Source organism: Hibiscus syriacus, unplaced genomic scaffold (genome assembly GCF_006381635.1).
Source record: "Hibiscus syriacus cultivar Baekdansim isolate YM2019G1 unplaced genomic scaffold, ASM638163v2 tig00008146_pilon, whole genome shotgun sequence".
In the NCBI taxonomy this organism is placed as follows: Eukaryota; Viridiplantae; Streptophyta; class Magnoliopsida; order Malvales; family Malvaceae; genus Hibiscus; species Hibiscus syriacus.
The window spans coordinates 178070-201174 of NW_024062154.1; the positions used below are offsets into that span (position 1 = coordinate 178070).

The 23105-nt window shown below is 34.2% G+C and overlaps 1 protein-coding gene across 1 annotated transcript; it reads right to left on the reverse strand.

The window, feature by feature from the left end:
• Positions 1–11350: 11350 nt before the first annotated feature.
• On the reverse strand, positions 11351–13832 carry LOC120202060 (subtilisin-like protease SBT3; the record flags this gene model as incomplete). The annotated part of the gene is made up of 1 exon (XM_039202548.1): positions 11351–13832. A coding segment is annotated over one exon (2412 nt), but the record flags the coding sequence as incomplete, so codon positions are not given.
• Positions 13833–23105: the final 9273 nt, after the last annotated feature.

Below are 23105 nucleotides of genomic sequence, written 5' to 3' on the forward strand. Positions count from 1 at the left end.
CATATCAGTTGATAAAAAGAAAAAGAAAGCAGATCCTCCTTTTTGCTCTGACAGTGTTTTCCTTCTCCTTTTTGCAAGTCGTATGGCTGCCTGACCGGACATTGAATGCTCCGGATTTCGCGTGATATGTCTGCTCGGTTTGGATAGGGGAGCGGCGGCGACGTTAGCTTATGTAGCGGTAGGGTTATCCTAAAAAGTGAAGTATGTGGGCCTTTTTATCTGGGCTTAGGGTTTGGGTTGGATTGTAATTTGGGCTTAATACATATATTTAATATTTTTTTGTATTTTGTTTAATAATAATAACATAATTAATAATAACAAATAGTAGTAGTAATAATAATATTAATATTAAATAATAATAGGTAATAATAATATTAATATTAAATAATAATAGGAAATAATAATAGTAATAGTAGTATAATAATTAATAATTACAATAGCTAATAATAATAATAGTAGTGTGTAAGTAATAATAAATATAATCATAATAACACTTAATATAACATTAATAATAGTAGTAGTAGTATAGTAATACTAATACACGTTAATAGTGAGTAATAATAATAGTATGGTAATAATATTTAACATAAACTTAATAATAATAATAATAATAATAATAATAATATAATAGTGGGATAATAATAATAGTACTTAATAATAATAATACTTAATATGGTAATAACAATAATAGAATAATAGTAATACTAATGTAATAGTAATAATAATAATAATATCATTTAAACAAGGTCGGGTAAAAATGGTGGTTACAGTTATTTTAATAATTTAACTAATAATGGATTAATTGTTTTTGTAAAATAAAACATTATTAACGTATATAACTAATATTATTTTGTCTTAATTAATATAATCATAAAAATAACATCATCTCTATAATAAACATAAAATTAATCTATTATAAAAATATAAATACTATAAAAATAAAACTATATATATTTTTAATATATTTAACTTTGACCAACATCTACCAGCTAGTACGTTTTCTCTCAGTCGTTTCTTGACATGTCTTTTTCTCTCTGTCGATTGATACGTTTATCTTTACCTTAGTGGCACTTCTTATGAGTTGTCTCGGAGCTTCTATCATCTGGTGTTTTGCGATAGGGGATATTGAAAGTAATATAGAAGGTTTGAACTTAGGGGAGGAAGAAGAGGAGGCTTACCAATTGATTAGAATGGGCATAGCTCATTGACATCTTTTATCAATTGTTTTGTTTGGGGGGGGGGGCGGGGGGTTATAACATTCAACGTCGTTAATGTTCAAACTATGCGTTTGACACTCGCTAATCTTTGACATCCGGTGGACGATATATCTATAACGGAATTAGGGGAGGAATGCTTCTTGTGTTGACTCTATCACGAATTAGATGCTAATTCTATCGAAATTGAAGGCCCTGTATTTTAATTCACACTTGCTTGTCATGCATCATCTAAAAGAACGGGATGACCTGATGTTAGTGGCTCTTCAAACAGTTTATTTATGGGTTTTTTCAATGACTTATAGGTGAACTTCATCTCGTAACCGGCTGATATTGTTGAACTTAACCGTAGACTTTATATTATCTTAGTCGACCCATTTATAGGACCATTGCCTACCACATTCCTACCCCAACAACTACAACAAAATAGGTCTATAACAACCTTTTTTTAGCCCTATAGCGGCATTTTAAAACACCGTTAAAAACACTCCCAATGCCAAAAAAAAGTGCCACAAAAAGCACTGCTAATACAAACGCCGCAACTGTTAGCGACATTTTATGTTGACAAACGCCGCAAAAGGTCAGGTTATTTAGCGGCGTTTGTATTTAAAACGCAACTAAATGTCATGATATATAGCGGCGATTTTCTCTATAAATGCCACAACAAGTTTGGTTATGTCGCAGAATTTAGGTACAAACGTTGCTAAAAAACCTAACCATTAGCGATGTTTTTTCTGCAAACGCCACAACATGTTTGGTTATATAGCGGCATTTTAGGCACAAACGTCACTAAATGTCGTGATATATAGCAACATTTTTCTATAAACGCCGATAAATATGTACTCCATTAGTGGCGTTTTCCTCCTAAAATGCCGCTAATCTAAATTGATTTTCAAATTATTTTTTCCTAATTGTATTACCCAAATTTAACTTGTAACAATATCCAATAACAACCTTAAATTTAATTATGATTCGAATTAAGTAATAATACATAAAAATATAAATAAATCAAATTTTACAAACATCCAAGTGAAATGTAATGTAGTTCAACATTGTTCACTAACATAAACTGTAACACCCCTAACTCATATTCTACCTGAATACAAGTCCAAGATGTCACATTGACTTTTCAAACTTTAATTCTTAAAGAAAAATCCCGGGAATTTAAAACTTTCATTAAAACAAAATACTTTAATTTACATAAAAGAGACCATTTAATACAAAATCGATCAGAGTATTCGTAATTAACCACTTATTACATACCAACACTTTATACACAACAAAATACCTACTTTGTCAATTACTTCTGATATGATTTCTTAGTAATGTTGTTGTCCGTGCCACTGCTATTCTGAATCTTCTTATTTCTTGGTACCTACGTGTAAATCACTTACACGCTAAGTCATAGACTTATTGAGGCAATAAATGAATATGTATTCTTACCATTTCCTTCATGACATTTCAATATGCATGTATCTATTACACAATAACATATATAATCATATCATGCATGTACAAAACTTATCTTCTTGTACCACTTTCACTTTACTTTGTATTTTAATTGCCCATGTATATTATTGAGAATAGAGGTATGTGAGTGCATTAAGGTTGTGCACTAATGTTGTCACCACAGCTCGTATCAATTCCCTCATGGGGCACCGAACCTTAGTTCAGTATTCGTCCCGAAGGACTGTCATATATGTCCCGTAGGGCCCCTATATCCCGTAGGACCACTACATCCCAAAGGACTACGTCCCGAAGGACTATTATACCCTCAACTCTTGGCATGCCAAATACACCTATAGCTCTCATATCGTATACTATGGGCATTATTCTTATATTTCATATGTTCATGTACTCATGTCATTTCTCTTGTGATCATGTAGCTCATGTCATCTCTTTTGTGATCATGTAGCTCATGTCATGTTCTCATATCACATATCATATATCATATCACATGTGTTTTTGAATCTATTCATATATATACATCATTTATCCAATCACATGAACATATATATGCCTTATGCATGTATTACAATAATTATCATGTATGCATGTTCACAACTATTGTACTATGAAAATCAATATAGGAATTAGACTTATAACAAGTCTTATTCCATTATACTATACATATAGTATACACTCACCTTAGCTTTGCTTTGATTCGATTCTAATCCTTTGATCGTTCCGGAATAAGCTTTCTTTTAGTATCTACATAATCACACATGAATCTATATCAGTATTATAGCTAATATACTCTAATGGTTCACTCTTTAGATTAAGATAAATGTCAATTTCCTCTTTTAATGAAGGTATGCATCAATGCACTACTTGTGCATCGGTGCATAAAATGCATTCGATGTTTTATTATTAATGGGATGCATCGATGCATGCCTTATGCATCGATGCAGTAATTGCATTCGATCTTTTTATTTTAAAAGAGTGCATCGATGCACTACCTGTGCATCGATACACCTTCAAACACTTTCTGGGTTTTAACCTTGATGCATCGATGCACTATGAATATGCATCAATGCACTATGAATATGCATCGATGCACTCTGCCCATAATCCTCTTTTTGAACCTGAAAATTCATTCATTTTGGATTAAATCATCTATGTTTAATCCTCTTTTTCATTCTTAACTATAGTACACATCCTTAGACCAATTTATACTCATTTATTTCATCTTAAACCTCCAAATTCTATCCTTCATATGTAATTCAAGAATTACATCAATAATTCAACATGTTTGAATTCCAGTTCTAACACTTCGTATATCTTAACTAGATTGATGACAAGTCAAATTTAACTTTCAATTATAGTTATGAACTCTATTCCAAGATTTCATTTAAGAACTTCAAGTCTTAAATCTCTCCTAACTCTATCATCCTTTGATGTTAAGATAACTTAAGCTTTCCTTAAGCTTAGTTATCATCTAATAATCAAAACCCAATATTAAATTTAACAAGAAACTCAATAATCAGAATTCTTACCTTTGCTTTGGTTCACACGTACAAGGAAGAAAGAAGAAGAAGAGAACTCTGGAAGTCTTGGGTGTTTTCTCCCCTTCCACCCACGTGTATCCTTATATACATACTTATCTCTTCTTTAATTATTTTTCCTTGCAATTACTCTATTGTCCTTTCATTCATTCTTCCTTTCAATTCCATCCTACACAATAATTTACATATAAATCTTTATACTATTCATTCATTTTATTTTAATCACCAAATTCTGAGATTTTACAATTTAGTCACTAACCCGGTATTAAGGATTTTACAACTCTCCCCCTTAAGAAAATTCATCCTCGAATTTTCATTATGCAAAGAGGTAGGGGTACTTAATCCTCATATCCTCTTCACGTTCCCATGTTGCATCCTCTACTTTGTGATTCCTCCATAAGACTTTAACCAATGGAATAATCTTGTTCCTTAGTTGCTTGACTTCGTGAGCTAATATTTGAACAGGTTCTTCCTCATAAGTTAAATCTGGTCGAACTTCAATTTCTTCAGTAGTCACAATGTGGGATGGATCAGATCGATATTTCCTAAGCATTGAGACATGAAAGACATTGTGTATCTTTTCCATTTCAGGTGGCAAAATTAGCTGATATGCTACTGGTCCTACTCTCTTAGTAATCTCGTAAGGTCCAATGAATCGAGGACTCAGCTTTCCTTTCCGTCCAAACCTCAATACTTTCTTCCACGGAGACACTTTCAAGAACACTTTATCTCTGACTTGAAATTCAATCTCTTTCCTTTTTAAATCAGCATACGATTTCTGTCTATCAGCTGCAGCTTTCAGATTATGCTGAATTACTTGAACTTTTTCTTCCGTATTCTGAATCAACTCAGGACCAATAACTTCTCGATCCTTAAGTTCATATCAGTTCAAGGGCGTACGACATCTTCTTCCGTATAGAGCTTCATAGGGAGCCATTTTGATGCTTGACTGATAATTATTGTTGTACGCAAATTCAGCAAGTGGTAAATACCTTTCCCACGATCATTTGAATTCAATGACACAAGCTCTTAGCATATCCTCCATAATTTGAATAGTTAGCTCAGATTGACCATCGGTTTGAGGATGAAACGCTGTACTGAAGTTCAACCGAGTTCCTAGTGCTCCATGTAATGACTTCAAAAAACGTGATGTGAATCTAGGATCTCGATCAGAAACTATGGAAATAGGTACACCATGTAAACATATAATCTCTCTAATATACAGTTCCACATACTTATCCATGGAGAAATCAATTCGTGCTGAAATAAAATGGGCTGACTTAGTCAATCTATCTACAATCACCCAGATTGAATCCTTTTTGTTCGGAGTTAAAGGCAACCCCGTGACAAAATCCATCGTTATGTTTTCCCATTTCCATTGAGGAATTGAAATTGGTTGTAACTTTGACTTGTTGACAAGTCAAACACTTTGATACAAATTTCGTAATGTCTTTCTTCATTCCCGGCCACCAATATCGACTTTTGAGATCCATATACATTTTATTCCCTCCTAGATGCATTGTCAATGGACTACAATGAGCTTCCGTTAACAAATCATTCTTTAATTCATCATCATTCGAAATTACCAATCTTTCTCGATAATACAAATTCTCATCAGACTTAATCTCATAATTCGTACCCTCTCCATTTCTTATCTGTTGTATCTTCTTTAAACACTTTTCATCATTAGCTTGCAATTCTTTAATTCGATCTAGCCATGCTGGCATGACAGTCAGTTCTGCACAAATTGCACCATCTTCTCTTAACGATAATCTAGCATCAAGAGTTCGCAAAGCTGCAAACGTCTTTCTACTCAAGGCATCAGCCACCACATTTGCCATTCCGAGATGGAAATCAATCACAACATCATAATCCTTGAGAAATTCCACCCATCTTCTTTGTCTTAAATTCAATTCTTTCTGAGTCATCAAGTATTTTAAGCTCTTATGATCTGTATACAAGTAGTGATGCCAGATCTTTAAAGCAAACACTACTGCCACCATCTCTAGGTCGTGTGTTGGATAATTCTTCTCGTGCGGTTTTAGTTGTCTCGAAGCATAGGCCACTACCTTGCCTTCTTGCATTAATACGCATCCCAAACCACTATGAGACGCATCACTATACACTATAAAGTTCTTACCAGACTCAGGTTGAACTAACACTGGAGCTTCTGTAAGAATCTTCTTTAACTTTTCAAAACTCTCTTGACATTCTTGAGTCCAAACAAATTTTACTTCCTTTTTCAACAGTTTAGTTAGGGGTAATGCTATGATCGAAAAGTTTTTAACGAACCTTCGATAATAACCAGCTAACCCCAGAAAACTTCTAACTTCTGATACATTCTTTGGAACTTCCCACTCCATAATAGCTTTAATCTTTTGGGGATCCACTCGAACTCCTTCTGCAGAAATTACATGTCCAAGGAATTTCACTTCATTCAACCAAAATTCACACTTAGAAAATTTAGCTTAAAGCTTCTTGTCTCGTAAAATCTGTAAAACAATCTGTAAGTGTGAACTATGCTCTTCTTCTGACTTTGAATATATTAAAATATCATCAATAAACACCACAGCAAACTGATCCAAATAAGGTTGGAATATCCTGTTCATTAGATCCATAAAAGTAGTTGGTGCATTCGTAACTCCAAATGGCGTCACGATAAACTCATAATGACCATATCTTGTTCTAAACGCCATTTTTGAAATGTATTTCTCTTGAATCTTTAATTGACGATAACCCAAACGTAGATCAACTTTTGAAAACACTGAAGATTCCTTTAATTGATTAAATAAATCGTCAATTCGGGGAAGTATATACTTGTTCTTAATGGTCACTTTATTGAGCTGTCTGTAATCGATACAAAGACGCATTGATCCATCTTTCTTTTTAACAAATAGAACATGAGCTCCCCAAGGTGATACACTTGGTCTAATAAACCCTTTGTCTAGTAACTCCTGTAATTGAATCTTTAATTCTTGCAACTCTTTTGGAGCCATCCTGTATGGTGCCATTTACAATGGGCACTGTTCCCTGTATTATCTCAATCTAGAATTCTACCTCTCTGTCCGGAGGTAAACCTGGCAACTCTACAGGAAATACATCGGGAAATTCTCTGACTATAGGAATTCCTTCAATCCCTTTCTCCTTGGTTCTAACATCCAGCACATTAGCAATGAACCCTTGACATCCTTGTAGCAATAACTTCTTCGCCGACATTACTGAAATTACATTTGCCAATGGATTCCATCCTTCACTAAATACCACCACATCTACCCTTCTGGACTTCTCAGCGTTACTCTTTTCAATCTACAATCGACATTAGCGTAATAACGATATAACCAATCCATTCCTAGTATCACTTCAAATTCATCGAAAGGTAATTTCATCAGATTAGCAGGAAATTCAATTCCCTGAATCCGTATGGGACATCCTCGACTCACCATATTTACCCGAGCACTGTACCCTAATGGGTTCGTCACTATCACCTCATTGCTAGTAGTTTCTAACAGAATATTCAATTCTTTCACTAACTTACTAGTAATGTATGAATATATAGACCCCATATCAATCAATACAATAACACCTTTGTCAAACAATAGAAAGGTACCTGTTATAATATCTGGGTTATCACAATCCTCATTGGTCTTGAGGTTGTACACTCGAGCAGTGGAGTGTATCTCCTGTTGAGCAGAGGATTCCGATTGGCTTCTTCCTCTGCCTCTACCTCTTCCTCTCTGGCCTGCAGAAATAGATCTCTCTGGCTGTATAGATTCACTGGTTAACATTGGACAATCCCGAACAAAATGTCCAACGTCCCCACATCTAAAGCAGATTCCAGAAATCATTCGGTATATCCCTGAATGATTCTTTCCACAATGTGAGCATTATCTGGCTTGACTCTGATTAGATCTCCCAGCTCCAGATCCCACTGATTGAGTTTGTCTACCTCTCATCTGATTTGATCCTTTAGCGGAGGATGCCACTGACTCTGATCTAACTTGGGGTCAAAAACTAGCATCTCTGCCCCTCTTTGATAGTGCGGAACTCGAAGAAGCACCCGATCTTTTAACTGTATGAGCTTTGAAATTTTTAAACCTCTCGTTCTGAGCTCTTTCCAGAGCCTTGGCACGGTTGACTACCTCTTGAAACGAGGATAAATTCAAGACAATTAACATTTCCTTCAACCGAGGACATAACCCCTCTACAAACCACTCACAAGTATCCTTTTCCGTAGGAATTAACTCGGTAGTAAAACGACTCAACTTATTGAATTAACACTCGTACTCATATACAGTGTGATTCTATTGTTTCAGATTCATGAACTCTTGCTTCATTTGACGCACAAATTGATCTCTGATGTACTTATGCTTGAATTCTTCTAAAAACAATGACCAAGTTACTTGGGCGTTAGACATCCTCAATGTAACATTGGTCCACCATATCCTTGCTTGTCTTCTCAATAAGGAAATTACTCCATCTATCTTCTCAGCATCGGAACAATGAAGTCCCATAAGCATGACCTTCACGTCATTAAGCCAAAGGTTCGCAGTAACAGGACCTTCATCGGCTTCCCCTCTAAACTCTGGAGCTCCTAATCCCTTCAACTCTTTCGCAACATCATTTTTGGAGTTGAAGTAACAGGAGGTTGGAACCGCGTCTAACGTTATAAAGAATACATCTTGATCATTTATAGGCATTCCAGATGATGTCTGTTCTTCACTCTGCCTGGCCAGGGCAGGTGAATTACTACTTTTAGCGGGTCTATCATCTCCCGCTTCATTCCTAGAACTACCTCGTCCGGACATCTATAAAAATACAACCATATAGTTCTATTAGCAAAACAACATACTTACTATTCCATCAGATCAGAAGTTTCCACTATTTTGTTGGTATATATACATTATCAAACTCTCTAGACTCCGGTTTATACCGAGAATCGACTAAACCGTAGCTCTGATACCATTAAATGTAACACCCCTAACTCATATTCGACCTGAATACAAGTCCAAGATGTCACATTGACTTTTCAAACTTTAATTCTTAAAGAAAATCCCAGGAATTTAAAACTTTCATTAAAACAAAATACTTTAATTTACATAAAAGAGACCACTTAATACAAAATCGATCAGAGCATTCATAATTAACCACTTATTACATACCAACACTTTATACACAATAAAATACCTACTTTGTCAATTACTTCTGATATGATTTCTTAGTAATGTTGCTGTCCGTGCCACTGCTATTCTGAATCTTCTTATTTCTTGGTACCTACGTGTAAATCACTTACACGCTAAGTCATAGACTTAGTGAGGCAATAAATGAATATGCATTCTTACCATTTCCTTCATGACATTTCAATATGCATGTATCTATTACAAAATAACATATATAATCATATCATGCATGTACAAAACTTACCTTCTTGTACCACTTTCACTTTACTTTGTATTTTAATTGCCCATGTATATTATTGAGAATAGAGGTATGTGAGTACATTGAGGTTGTGCACTAATGCTGTCACCACAGCTCGTATCAATTCCCTCATGGGCACCGAACCTTAGTTCAGTATTCATCCCGAAAGATTGTCATATATGTCCCGTAGGACCCCTATATCCCGTAGGACCACTACATCCCGAAGGACTACATCCCGAAGGACTATTATACCCTCAACTCTTGGCATGCCAAATACACCTATAGCTCTCATATCGTATACTATGGGCATTATTCTTATATTTTATATATTCATGTACTCATGTCATTTCTCTTGTGATCATGTAGCTCATGTCATCTCTTTTGTGATCATGTAGCTCATGTCATGTTCTCATATCACATATCATATATCATATCACATGTGTATTTGAATATATTCATATATATACATCATTTATCCAATCACATGAACATATATATGCCTTATGCATGTATTACAATAATTATCATGTATGCATGTTCACAACTATTGTACTATGAAAATCAATATAGGAATTAGACTTATCACAAGTCTTATTCCATTATACTATACATATAGTATACACTCACCTTAGCTTTGCTTTGATTCGATTCTAATCCTTTGATCGTTCCGGAATAAGCTTACTTTTAGTATCTACATAATCACACATGGATCTATATCAGTATTATAGCTAATATACTCTAATGGTTCACTCTTTAGATTAAGATAAATGTCAATTTCCTCTTTTAATGAAGGTATGCATCGATGCACTACTTGTGCATCGGTGCATAAAATGCATTCGATGTTTTATTATTAATGGGATGCATCGATGCATGCCTTATGCATTGATGCACTAATTGCATTCGATCTTTTTATTTGAATTATTTACATTTTGGAATTTATATTTAGACCAAAATGTTGATACTTTTGAAACAAATTAATAATATAAATGATTCAAACATAGTTTTTTGAAATTAATGACAAAAAAACAACAAAACTAAGACCAAAATGATGATACTTTTAGCTTACCGATATAATTTGAATTATTTACATTTTGGAATTTATATTTAGACATTTGAAAGAACATTTCTTGAATTTTTAATTAGAATATATATTTTTAAAATTTTGATATTTTTTTTTACTTTTTTAACTTGAACTTAGATTTTTTTATTTGTTAATATTTTTTTTTGGATTTTAGAATTTATACTTAGATATTTATAATTCTCTTAAATTTTATTATTTTTTTAAAAATATTTTCTATTTTTTCAATATGTTTTTAAGGTTTCATACTTGATTTGGCCCCTAAATTACATCCTCTTCTTATTTTGGTCATTTTATTTTTTAATAAAGGTGCCATGTGATGTGTATTAATCGGGTCATGTATCGAACCGGTTTTTCTTAACACGATTATGAAAAAGGACTGAATCGGCTAACAAAATATACTTTATGGACTAATCTGGACCAAAAAATCATTAAGGAACAAAGTAGAAAAAGTGGTGTACTTTAGGACCAATTCATGCATTAAGCGTTTTGTTTCTGCTAAAAAGTATCTCTTACATTCAAAATTACCAAATTGGAAGTTTAGATGGCTACAAAAACCTTAATTATATATATCCATAACTTCAGCCTGTATGTCTGAAACTGACAAGTGTAATTACAGTTCACAGAATATCATTTGGTTTGCTTAAACCTTGTGCATTCTTTATTCATCAAAGTAGAAACTTGAAGATGGAAAAAAAATGGAGTTGGTCATTTTTCTATTTTGTAGCTTGTGGCAACTATTGGACTTCTAACAACATGTTTTCTTCCACTATCTTCCCAAATAAGATAACCAAACGACACTGCTTCATTCAGTTGTCTTTGACCTTCAACGCTCAGTTTGAAGCTTTTCTTCTCGTATTTTGCAGTGAAAACCAGTTTGTCTGGTTCCACCGTCACCTTAAGTCCATTGATTGGTGTTACAGTTGCTCTGTAGGTGAAGCTCCCACCTCCAACATTTGTCACAGTTCTTTGAAACTCCAACATGGCCGTTGAATTTGGTTTTGCGCCCGTATCGTCGAAAAACGCAATAAAAGAAGGGTAATTGAGATCCAGAGAAGGGTTGGAGCAGTTGTTTGAAGATGATTTCGTGATGATTTTGATTTGTTTTTCTGTGAAGTTTAAACCGCATAGAAGATTCACATAATCTTGAACCGTAGCATCATATACAAGTCCAGGGTCCAACGCTTTATTGGGATTGACATGGCCAGCTCCCATTGCTAAAGGATTGGCTGGCCGGAGATTATCGCCCATATCCTTTATAGGACTGCCGGTGTTATCGATCTGATCCGATGTAGTCATCAAAGCTGATCTGATGGCGGCGGGGCTCCAATCAGGATATGATGCTTTTAAAAGTGCTGCTATTCCTGAAACATGGGGGCATGCCATGGATGTTCCCGAAAGTAGATTGAAGTTTGAAAACACCAGGTCCTCGTTTACACGAGCTGCTCCAATGTTTGTAGGCCATGCAGCAAGGACCGAGTCGCCAGGGGCCATAATATCAGGCTTTAAAACAGATGGACAACTGTAGGAAGGACCTCGAGAGGTATAGCTAGTTACCCTTGGTGAAGGTTTTATACCCAGGATTGTTTTTTTAAATTCAATGCTGGCTTTTGGGTCATTGTTGGTCTTAATGAACTCCACAACTGCATCACCATCTTTTTGTTCCAAGAAAATGGCTGGAAATGGGCTTTGGGCGAATACATCCACGTCACTGTTATTTGTTATGAAGACACCGGCAATGTTTCCAGCTACTTGAACGTTGTTAAACTGGTCATTGAGGGAGTCTTCCTTGCCTGGATCTTGGCACACAATGATCTTCTGCTTGGTTTTCCTCAGATCAGTTGTGTTGCCACATGCGTCCATGAAAACAATTGGGAATTCGCTTGAAGAGAAATTCCCAGGATAGAGAGCTATACCATTGACTGGCCCTTTGCTACCAAGATTTAACGTTGCGACGAACTCTCGATCCATGGTGCCGGCCGCGACGGTTAAAACCCAAGGTGTTCCATTGTGCAAGGTCTCCACATCTGGTCCTTCGTTTCCTGCAGACGTCGAAACGAAGATGTTCTTCTCTATGGCGGCAAATGTGGCTATTGCAATTGGGTCTTCATACAACTCAAGCTCATCCAAGCCTAATGACATGGAAAGCACATCAACACCGTCATCGATCGCTTGATCAATGGCTGCAATTATATCTGTGGTGTAAGCTCCTTCTTCCCAGAGAGCTTTATACATGGCCACACGAGCTCCTGGGGCCATTCCTCTTGCAGTTCCCACGGCATAGCCAAAGTACGATGTATCTTCGACATAAGTTCCAGCAGCAGTTGTTGAAGTGTGGGTGCCGTGTCCTTCAGTGTCCCGCGGAGAATTCATTGAGATAGTTATATTGGGATTGTGCGCAATCAGGCCTTTATTGAAAAACCGAGCACCAATGAGCTTTTTGTTGCACGATGAGGAATTGAATTGGATGCCACTTTCACATTCTCCTTTCCATCTCGATGGAACATCAGTCACCCCATTATCATTAAAGCTTTCACTTTCTGGCCAAACCCCAGTATCAATCACCCCGATAATGACATCCTTGCCGAAATTTGACACCGGCCAAGCACCGGTACCGGAATTCAAGCCAAGAAACTTGAAAGAATGGGTTGTATCGACCTTCACAGTTCTATCTATAACAGAAGAAACATACCCTGGAGAATTCTTCAAGACCTCAAGCTCTGCAGGTGTGAGACTTGCACTAAAACCTTGAATAACATGGTTGTAGGTATAGATAAGTTTAGAAAAAGGGAGATTAATGTTGGTTTGAGCTCTGGATTTGGGTGATACAGATGAAAGAGTGGACAAGTACCAGCTTTGGTGGTTAGAGAAGGCTTTGGGCATGGCTGAGAGGTCCATATGGACAATATAATTGTCAGCTTTTGCTAGCTTAATTAAGATAAATAAGATGGTAAAAGAAACCCAAACATACAGATGCTTGGTCATGGTGGAGAAATGATTAGTGATTTTTCCTTTGAGTACTTTGATGAATTCGGCAAGCTTATATAGGGAATTGGGAAGCGTGGGAACTTGAAGTTTTTTGTTATAAAAGTCTTTCAACTTGTAGGCAATGGAATCCAATTAAGGGACCTTTAAACTCTCAAGTCTCCCACTAAATATTTCCCTACAATTGACTAGCACGTATTGTGGTTGATGCTCCTGCATCACCTATCATCTACCTAGGTGTTTCAATTTGATCAACACCATTCATTTAGTTCTTCAGGTTTCCTTCTCCTTTTTAATCAAGCCAAATATATATAGTGACTTAAAGATCAGAGGGTATTAGGGAAGGAATGGGCGCAGCTATTGCCTCTGAAAGGAAAGGACCACATAGCCACTATTAAGGGTTACCAAAAGATGAAGATATTGTTGCCTATCCATTGCGCCAATACGTTCCCAAATGACTAATCAACTTTGGGCATCTCTGCCTCTTGATTTCTTCCTTCCAAGATGGTAACAATGCAAATAAAAGGAAAGAAAACCATCTAATATTTTAAATAAGATTTTGTTTTTATATTAATCAAAGATGAATACTAAGGTAAATAAGGAACCACTTGAATACTAAAATAAACGGAACAAAGATAAACAGTTTGATCAGTCGGTTAAATGTATTTACTCAATTATTTTAATATACTTACTATTAAAGGGTTACTTACTATTAAAGTTATAAAATAAAAGAATTTCATGAAGGTCCTAGAGCCCACCATGTGCGAGCTCACAACAGAACAAATCCTATATCACTCAAGATTATTTGACATTTTATGGGAGTTTGTGGGAAATTGAATTTGCAATGGAGGAAAAACAATCTGATCTAGTGGTTATGAATTATCTCCTTATCTAACTTTTTGGATTAATATTTAATATGTAAATAATGCATGTTTATGCATCCTTAATAAGAGGATGATATTATATCATAAAATATAAAGATTATGTTGTTTTAAAAAATGTACTATTATTTAATTCACTCATGATATATAAAATAATATACTATTAATATATCAAATATTTATTTATGTTTTGAATAATCTGGAGAGATTATAGTGTAGTATTTGTTCATAATCTATCTTAATCGTTGATAATGTATACACCCTGTAAATATAACTATTCGAACCTAAAATATCAAAAGAGAATAATACTCTCTTAACTACTAAGATCATTCGATGAGTCCAAAATTGAATCATCATGAATTTTTTTATTTGAAGAGGAAGAAGAAATTCGTTCAGCATTGACATCATTGGCACGATCCTGTTTAGTAATTAGAATGCGTAAATAGGGAGTTAAAGGCGTTAGCAATAGATATAAAATAATCATAGATGGGTGGTGTGGGTTATCAAGGGATCAACGCACCAAGGATTCAGTGTCAGTATTTTCCTTAATTTTTATTCACCATAACAGAGACACCTGTTGCTCGTGGTCATTATTTTCATCTACTTCCACCATTAGTTTTAGGGTAAACTTCACATTTAGTATCTAAACTGTTATTTCTATTCTATTTTAGTACTTAAATTTATTTTTTTCTACAAATTCATACTTAATGTTTAGTTTAAGTTTCAATATGATATTGTTAAAAACTTAGCGGTACTGATGATGTGGAATTTACATTACAAGACGCATGGAATATTAAAAAAGGGAAAAATAATTCCACATCATCGATGCAGTTAGTTTTTAACGACGAATACTAAATTAAAACCTAAACTAAACGTTATGAATGATTTTAAAAATAACATAAAATTTAAGTACTAAAATAAAATAAAAGTGATAATTTAAATACTAAGTATGTAATTTTAATGAGCACGATACAAATCTATTTATCTATTTATCTATATATATATATATATATATATATATATATATATATATATATTATATATATATATATAGACTTAAGAAAAGTGTAAATACGAGTCATTTATATGGGTGCTTAATGAGGAGGACCAGTCCTAAGCCAAGGTAAAAAGGACGCCTGCCTAGGACTCATAAATTAAAAAATATTGTTAGTATAACATTTCCCTTATTTTTGTTAAGAAATTAAAAAAAAACTGTAAAATTAAATAATGAGACCCACGAGTTTATTAAGGTATTAATTGTAATTATTGAATTTTTATATCAGTGTTAATAAATTGTTCCACTTCCCATAAAAGTGTAGTTCAATATTTCTTTTTTTTTAAAAAAAATTCAAATTGAATCTTTTTAATTTTGGTCTTTTCAAATTCCCACCATCAATGCGTCAAATCTTTTTTTTGATTTTCCATGTCAATGGAAAAAATTATTAACGTTATTTCTTTTCAAAACTCAATAGGAGAAAAAATTAAGTATAATTAGTATATTTCTTTTCTCTTCCGTATTTCACAATTCCTCTTAACATTATTACTCTCACTTTTAATTTTTAATATTTTCTCACAAACACAAAGTCACAATTGTGGTGCTTGAATCATATTGAAGATTGTTCTTAAAATACTAGATAAGATCATGTTTTCAAATTATTTATTTTTTTAATATTTCAAATTCTAAATATGATCGTTCTTTTATTTCCAAATGTTATATTATGACTTGAGAAAAATATGTTGGAAAGTAACGACGTTGACACTATCATTAATGATTTTTGCATCAATAAATATTTGAAAGCATTTTTTATAAGTATTTGTATGCTTAAAATATTTTTGACATTTTTTATATTGTAATGAATTGCTATTTGTTTCATTTAATAAAAAAATTCTAACAAAAAATATATATTACATATTTTTATTTTTTTATAACTAATCAAATAAGACATCAATCCTCTACAAAGAATACCTATTCTTGATAGTTAAATTATTCAACTGGCGATAATCAATACATAATCGCATCATACCATCTTTCTTCTTGGCAAACAACACAAGAGCATCTCATAAAGAAATACTAGGTCAAATGAATCCTCTATACAATAATTCTTATAATTGAACATTCAAAATTTCAATTACTTAAGTACCATCTGATATAATACAATGGACACCAAATTTATATTAGGATATACCTCAATGTCTAACTCAACCTCACAATCAGATAGTAAATTTGAATCCAGAAACGCGTTAAGAAAATCTTTAACAGTCTGAACATTGATAAGTGCTTAAATTAGTTAATATTTAGCTTTTAAATTACTCCTTAATCATTGGGTTTTGTGGCTTATTTGTTCATTTTGATTCATTTTCTGTGCAGGACGTTAGATTCTGGAAATTGCACTAAAATGACAAAATTTTGTAGTTTTTTTATTTTCGGAATCGAAGCTGGATTAGTGGGAATGAACTCGGGCATGAAATATCCGACGAGGCGATGATGTCAACACCTTCTAAAAGATCCAATCAGCGTTTCTAGAAGAACGAATGAATTGGCCGCACGATTATGGAATACAAATTTGAATTAAACACAAGTTTAGGATAATATTTTAAACATTATATTTTATCTTTGTATTTTAGTTTAAATAGGTTTTAGTATTTCAATTAGGATTTAGGATATTATTTTAAATAGTATTTTAGTTTATCTTTGTTTTAAGTATTTTAATTTAAATAGTTTTAAGTTTTTTTACTAGGATAAAAGATATTATTTTAGGAATTATCTTTAGCTTATTTTTAGGAATTTGAAGGCTATAAATACCCTCTAAGGGTGAGCCTAGAGACATATCTCTCTCATCTGAGAATTAAATCTTCTTTTTCTCTCTAGTTTTCTATCTATTTTTCACATACTTCTTTGTTTTCTTCGGTTGAAACCGTATTATGAAAATGATTCGGTTGGTCTAATCGAATAAATCAATTTAGAGGAACCCACACTTTGAAAATCAGGTCGTCGAGCTAACGACGTTAAACAAAAGCGCTTGATGGGAGGCAACCCATTTCGTTCTATTTTTATTTTATTTTGTTTTTTTTATTTTATTTTTAGCAAACTTTATTTTCATTCTATTTATTTTATTTTATTTTAATTAATTTTATTTTATTTTTATCTGAACAGATCTGAATTCCGATAGAATATTTGACGAAAAGAGCAATGTTCACGTTTGAAAGTAGGAAGGGGTGCACGTTAGCAAAACCCAAACCCTAAGAGGCGTATATTAGCAAACCCTAATTTTAGTTGTTCCATCCACTGTAAAAAAATTCCAAGTTTGAAACCACCTTTGTTTCAAATTTATTCATTATGGGCCCAACTTATCTATCATTATCTTAACTTTACCAATTCTAAGCCAATCATCTATCTTTCCACCATTTTAGTTTGACTAAAATTAAAATTCTTTTCCATTCTTTTATTCCCCACGTGATAAGCCCCCACAAACAACTCTACATCTTCTTTCTTTTTGAATTCAACGCCTCTCCACCTTTCTTCCTTTACTTCATTCGATCGGCCACATACTACAAACCTGAGACCGCCGTTCAACGCTTCATCGTCGGTTCAATGATCGTCGCCTCCTCCACACGCTGATTACTCCACTTATTTAAGAACACATAACCAAGAGAACCAAGGAGCTCCCCTGCCGCTCAACATTGGAGGACACCGCCGCCATGCCGTACCAGTTGTCGTCGATGTTCCAAGTAATTCTGACCCTCTGCCCACACCATCACTTCCTTAATGAGGTGCACGAAGACCACAAGGATTACCACCAAGGATGGCAATACGTGCATCCAAAATCGCCGCCTTCCCTCCATCGTTTGGTCATTCCTCCTTCCACCGTTACGCTGTTGGACTGAGTACTGCACGACCACCCAATCCTTCATTATCGACCCCAACGTTTTACTCCATGCCTTCGGGTTCAGAAACACGTTCAATGCCGAACGTGGAGTCAATTTTCCGGGTGGTGTACCACCACAACCGAGTTCCGTATCCTTATACGGACCCGTGCCTTCACCACCATGCCACTCATCCGAGCAGCCACAACCTACGTTCTTTGAAGCAGGCTCGGATGAAACTGAAGGACCACCAGATGTGATGGTCGATCCTTTCGATGAAAGTAATCGATGGGACCAAACATATTTGGTGCCACCCGATGAGTTATTATAAGGATATCTCGATTTTGATGGTAATGATGCAAGGAGTTTGATAGCATTCGTCATCGCAAGTTTTAAGTGTGTAAGTACATTTCATCACGAACATCAACAGTTTACACTTACGTGATGTTGTGATGCGTTATTTCGATGTTATTGATTGGACTCCTGATTCGAATATTAGATGTGATACTTACTATGAATTGGTCTTTGAGTTCTATACCACTTTTGTTTTTCAGTATCGTCGTGCTATATCTATGAATACACTTGATGTTATTGCTTTTCGGCTGCTAGGACAATATTTTAGGATGTCGTTGAATGATTTTAATTTCTCTATGGGGTTCATGACCGATGTCACATACCATGATTATCTGACATCTTTACATGATATTCCACAGGATTTTGACATTGATATGGCTTATGAGGCACTAACATGATTAGCACGTATTCAATTCTATGCACGCATTACCAAAGTGTGGCATATTCACGACCCCACTCTCCGCTACATATACCGGTTCCTTGCCTACAATTATTCCGGTTGTAATGATACTACATCTTGTTTGAGTAAGGTTGAATTATTTTTCTTATGGTGCATGCAAACTGGCATGAAAGTAAACTTAAGATATTGGTTCACTCGAGCTTTTGTACGAGTTGTACGAACTAATCGACCATTGATTCTCGGACCCTATATTACACATTTAGCATCTCGTTTATTTCTACTGACCTTTGATACTGCAAATTTCAATCATGTTTTTTAAATGGATCCACTTTATGCTAGATGATTGGATTCAATGGACTTCTCGCAGGCACTCTCGCTGCCCCCCACATTGTACCTCCCAACACCATTACACCACGTAATGGGCGTGTGTACATGAGGTTGACTGAACCACCTCCGGCAGCCAGTTCAAAACCGGATATGCGAGTCGAGATGCAAGGCGTGACTAGTGCTTTGACACCATTGAAGCCAACCTTGCCGAGGTTCTTTCTTAGCTTCGCCCGGGCTCGTCTCGACGTTGTCATGGCTGCGGTCGCCACTAGATTGGGGAGTATTCCTTTTCCCTTCCTTTGATTTTCAATTTAATATATGTTTTGGGGACAAAACGAAATAAGTGAAGGGGGAAGGAAAATTATGTTGTCAAAATTTTCCTTGATTTGTTTAATTGTTTGAAATTGAGTTATTCTGATGTTGGTATGTTGGGATCAGTGGTTGCTAGTCTTGAACTTCGCTTTATACTCTTGCTTCCTTTTGGATTGTGATCATGTTTTGATCGAATTTAATTTGCATGATTGGTTATAGCTGGTGAATATTTTGTTGAGTATTGATATTTCATGCTTTTGTCGATAGAGATGAACTTGACTCAGTGAATATAAACTTTTCTTGTGAGATTTGAGCCTAACGAGCATACATTTTATTTCTTTTTCATTATTTTACTTGTGTGTACCAGACTAATTAGGATGTTCTAGAACTTGTAATCACAATGCATATCGAGACTACATGTTGAACGTAATGTTTTAATGTGATAGGGGCACCTAGAATGGACCCACTTTTACCAAAAAGCCTACCTATTTACATATCCACTAGTGAACCACATTTGAGTATATTTCTCTTTCTTTATTTTACACCTCATAATTAAACCCGAATCCTTTTCTTTAATTTTTCCTCTTTTTTCACACCCTTGCCTAAACTTGAGATCTTGTATCATTCTTGTTCCACGAAAAAATATTGTTCGTTGTTTCGAACAGCAAAAAACATTCACTGTTTCGAACATAAAAAAAGTCCATTGTTTCGAACATAGAAAAAAGAAGAAGAAGGAAAAATCGATCGTTTCAATTACCTTTCATATATTCTTTTTTTCTTTGTTTTATCTTTCATTGTGCTTCATGATTAATTCGTGGATTGTTCTTAATTATTTTGATATATTGTTTTGGCATTTTAAACCTTTCTTTTTAGCCTTTTCCCTACCCTAACCTAAGCCCCGTTACACCTTGTTTAAGACCCCTTGATTATTGCATTATGTTCATTTTTAGTAGTGGAGACTTGATTGGATTCCAAGCCTATGGTAATATTTTGGTTAGTTTCGGTTTAAGCGATTTCATTTACCCCAAACACTTTGAGCGGATATGTGTGAATCTTTGTGAGGTATTGAGTCATGTTTCATTGAAGTTGGCAATTAATTGGGATGTCTTTCTTAATTTAAATTCTCTTAGTTGTGTCTTTGATTGATTGTAACTTGAATTCAGTAAATGTCATGGACTTAGTTCGATTGGAAGTTTGAGGAATAAATTGAAATTGAAGATGGAAACTTGTGATTTTGATGAATTAATTGACGAATGCTTGAGGACAAGCATTCAATAAGCGAAGGGAGATTTGATAAGTGCTTAAATTAGTTAATATTTACCTTTTAAATTACTCCTTAATCATTGGTTTTTGTGGCTTATTTGTTCGTTTTGATTCATTTTCTGTGTAGGACGTTAGATTCTGGAAATTGCACTAAAATGACAGAATTCTACAGTTTTTTTATTTTCGAAGTCGAAGCTGGATTAGTGGGCATGAACTCGGGCATGAAACATACGACGAGGAGATGACGTCAACACCTTCTAGAAGATCCAGTCAACGTTTCTAGAAGAACGAATGAATTGGCTGCACGTTTCTGGAATACTGATTTGAATTAAACTCAAGTTTAGGATAATATTTTAAACATTATATTTTATCTTTGTATTTTAGTTTAAATAGGTTTTAGTATTTCAATTATGATTTAGGATATTATTTTAAATAGTATTTTAGTTTATCTTTGTTTTAGGTATTTTAGTTTAAATAGTTTTAAGTGTTTTTACTAGGATAAAAGATATTATTTTAGAAATTATATTTAGCTTATTTTTAGGAATTTGAAGGCTATAAATACCCTCTAAGGGTGAGCCTAGAGACGTATTCTCTCATATGAGAATTAAATCTTCTTTTCTCTCTCTAGCTTTCTCTCTATTTGTTGCATTCTTCTTTGTTTTCTTTTAAATTTCGTTTTAAAAAAATGCTAAGTATGACTTTGGTCATGCTTAGCTAATTTTCTTTTAAGACGAAGGCTAAAACGAAGGCTCAATTCCAAACGTGAGAATTGTAAGGCACTTAAATTGCTTCAGATTTCTCTCTCTGTTTTCTGAGCTTACTTTTCAAATCAAAACGATTTTCAAAACCAAAAGTTGACGTTGGTCTGGATGTTGTTATGGTTAACGTTGGAAGAATGATTGGCTTATTAAAGCACATTCAATTTCCCGAGAACACACTTAGCAAAATTATTTGCTAAGAGGAAACCGAGATCGGAATCAGTTATTGTTGAAACAACATAATCCGAGTCGGCATCGAAGAAGAATCTTGGAGTAAAGATATGTTTCGATGATCTGATAAATTTGAGACAAAGCTGAAGTCTAAGGCTGATTTTACCATAAGTTTTCTTTATCTCAATTTATTTATTTTTATTTATTTATTTATTTATTTTTTATCTCATTATACTTCTTTAAATAATTTTAAACCCCTTTTGTCTTTATTACTATTTTTTAAATCATATTTATTATTTTATTTTATTTTATATTTTCAATTTCTTCTGGAATTCTATATTCTTCTAAAATCAAGAAAGAGTTTTACTAAATCAAAAACACCACAGTCACTGTGGATTGACCCTGCTTCTCTATACTACTTTTCCTTTCTATTGATTAAGAAGCTGGAATTATTTTGATAAAAAAACGACGGTTATCAAACATATTGCACCTTTACCTCCTTACTCCATGAATTAAGAATATATAGATAAGATTTACAACCCTTACTAAACATATTCTCCATCTTAAGCACTGGAACAACAAGAGAAAATAATTCGAGTCTTTCGCCAACTACTATCGACTCTGAATCATCTCTCATAATAATACATTTCATCATAAAATCCTTATCTCTCATAATAATACATTTCATCACAAAATTCCCATAAATATGATGCTCTACCGACCAATTCTTATGAAGAATGTTTGTCCTCGTGTATTGATACTAAGTCAAGAGTATTGATACTCTCCTTGAGTATCAGTGCTAAAAATAGGTCTGAAGTCCCAATAATGACCTTTAGTACGATACTTTCTAGAAGGGTATAAAAGGGTTTCTCCCTTTGTCCGATGTGCCTGAGGCCATCGCTGCATATGATATTCGCCCATGGGAGTTGTTTTTCTCATTGGTTTTGTCAGTTAGGTTTAGGGTTTCATCACCTTCTTGCATGTGAATATCTTCAACAAATTCCTCATCATGTGTTAACCCATCTGTGCGATTTTTAACTTTCTTAGTAGCTTTTTGTGCCTCTTGGATCGCAGGTGA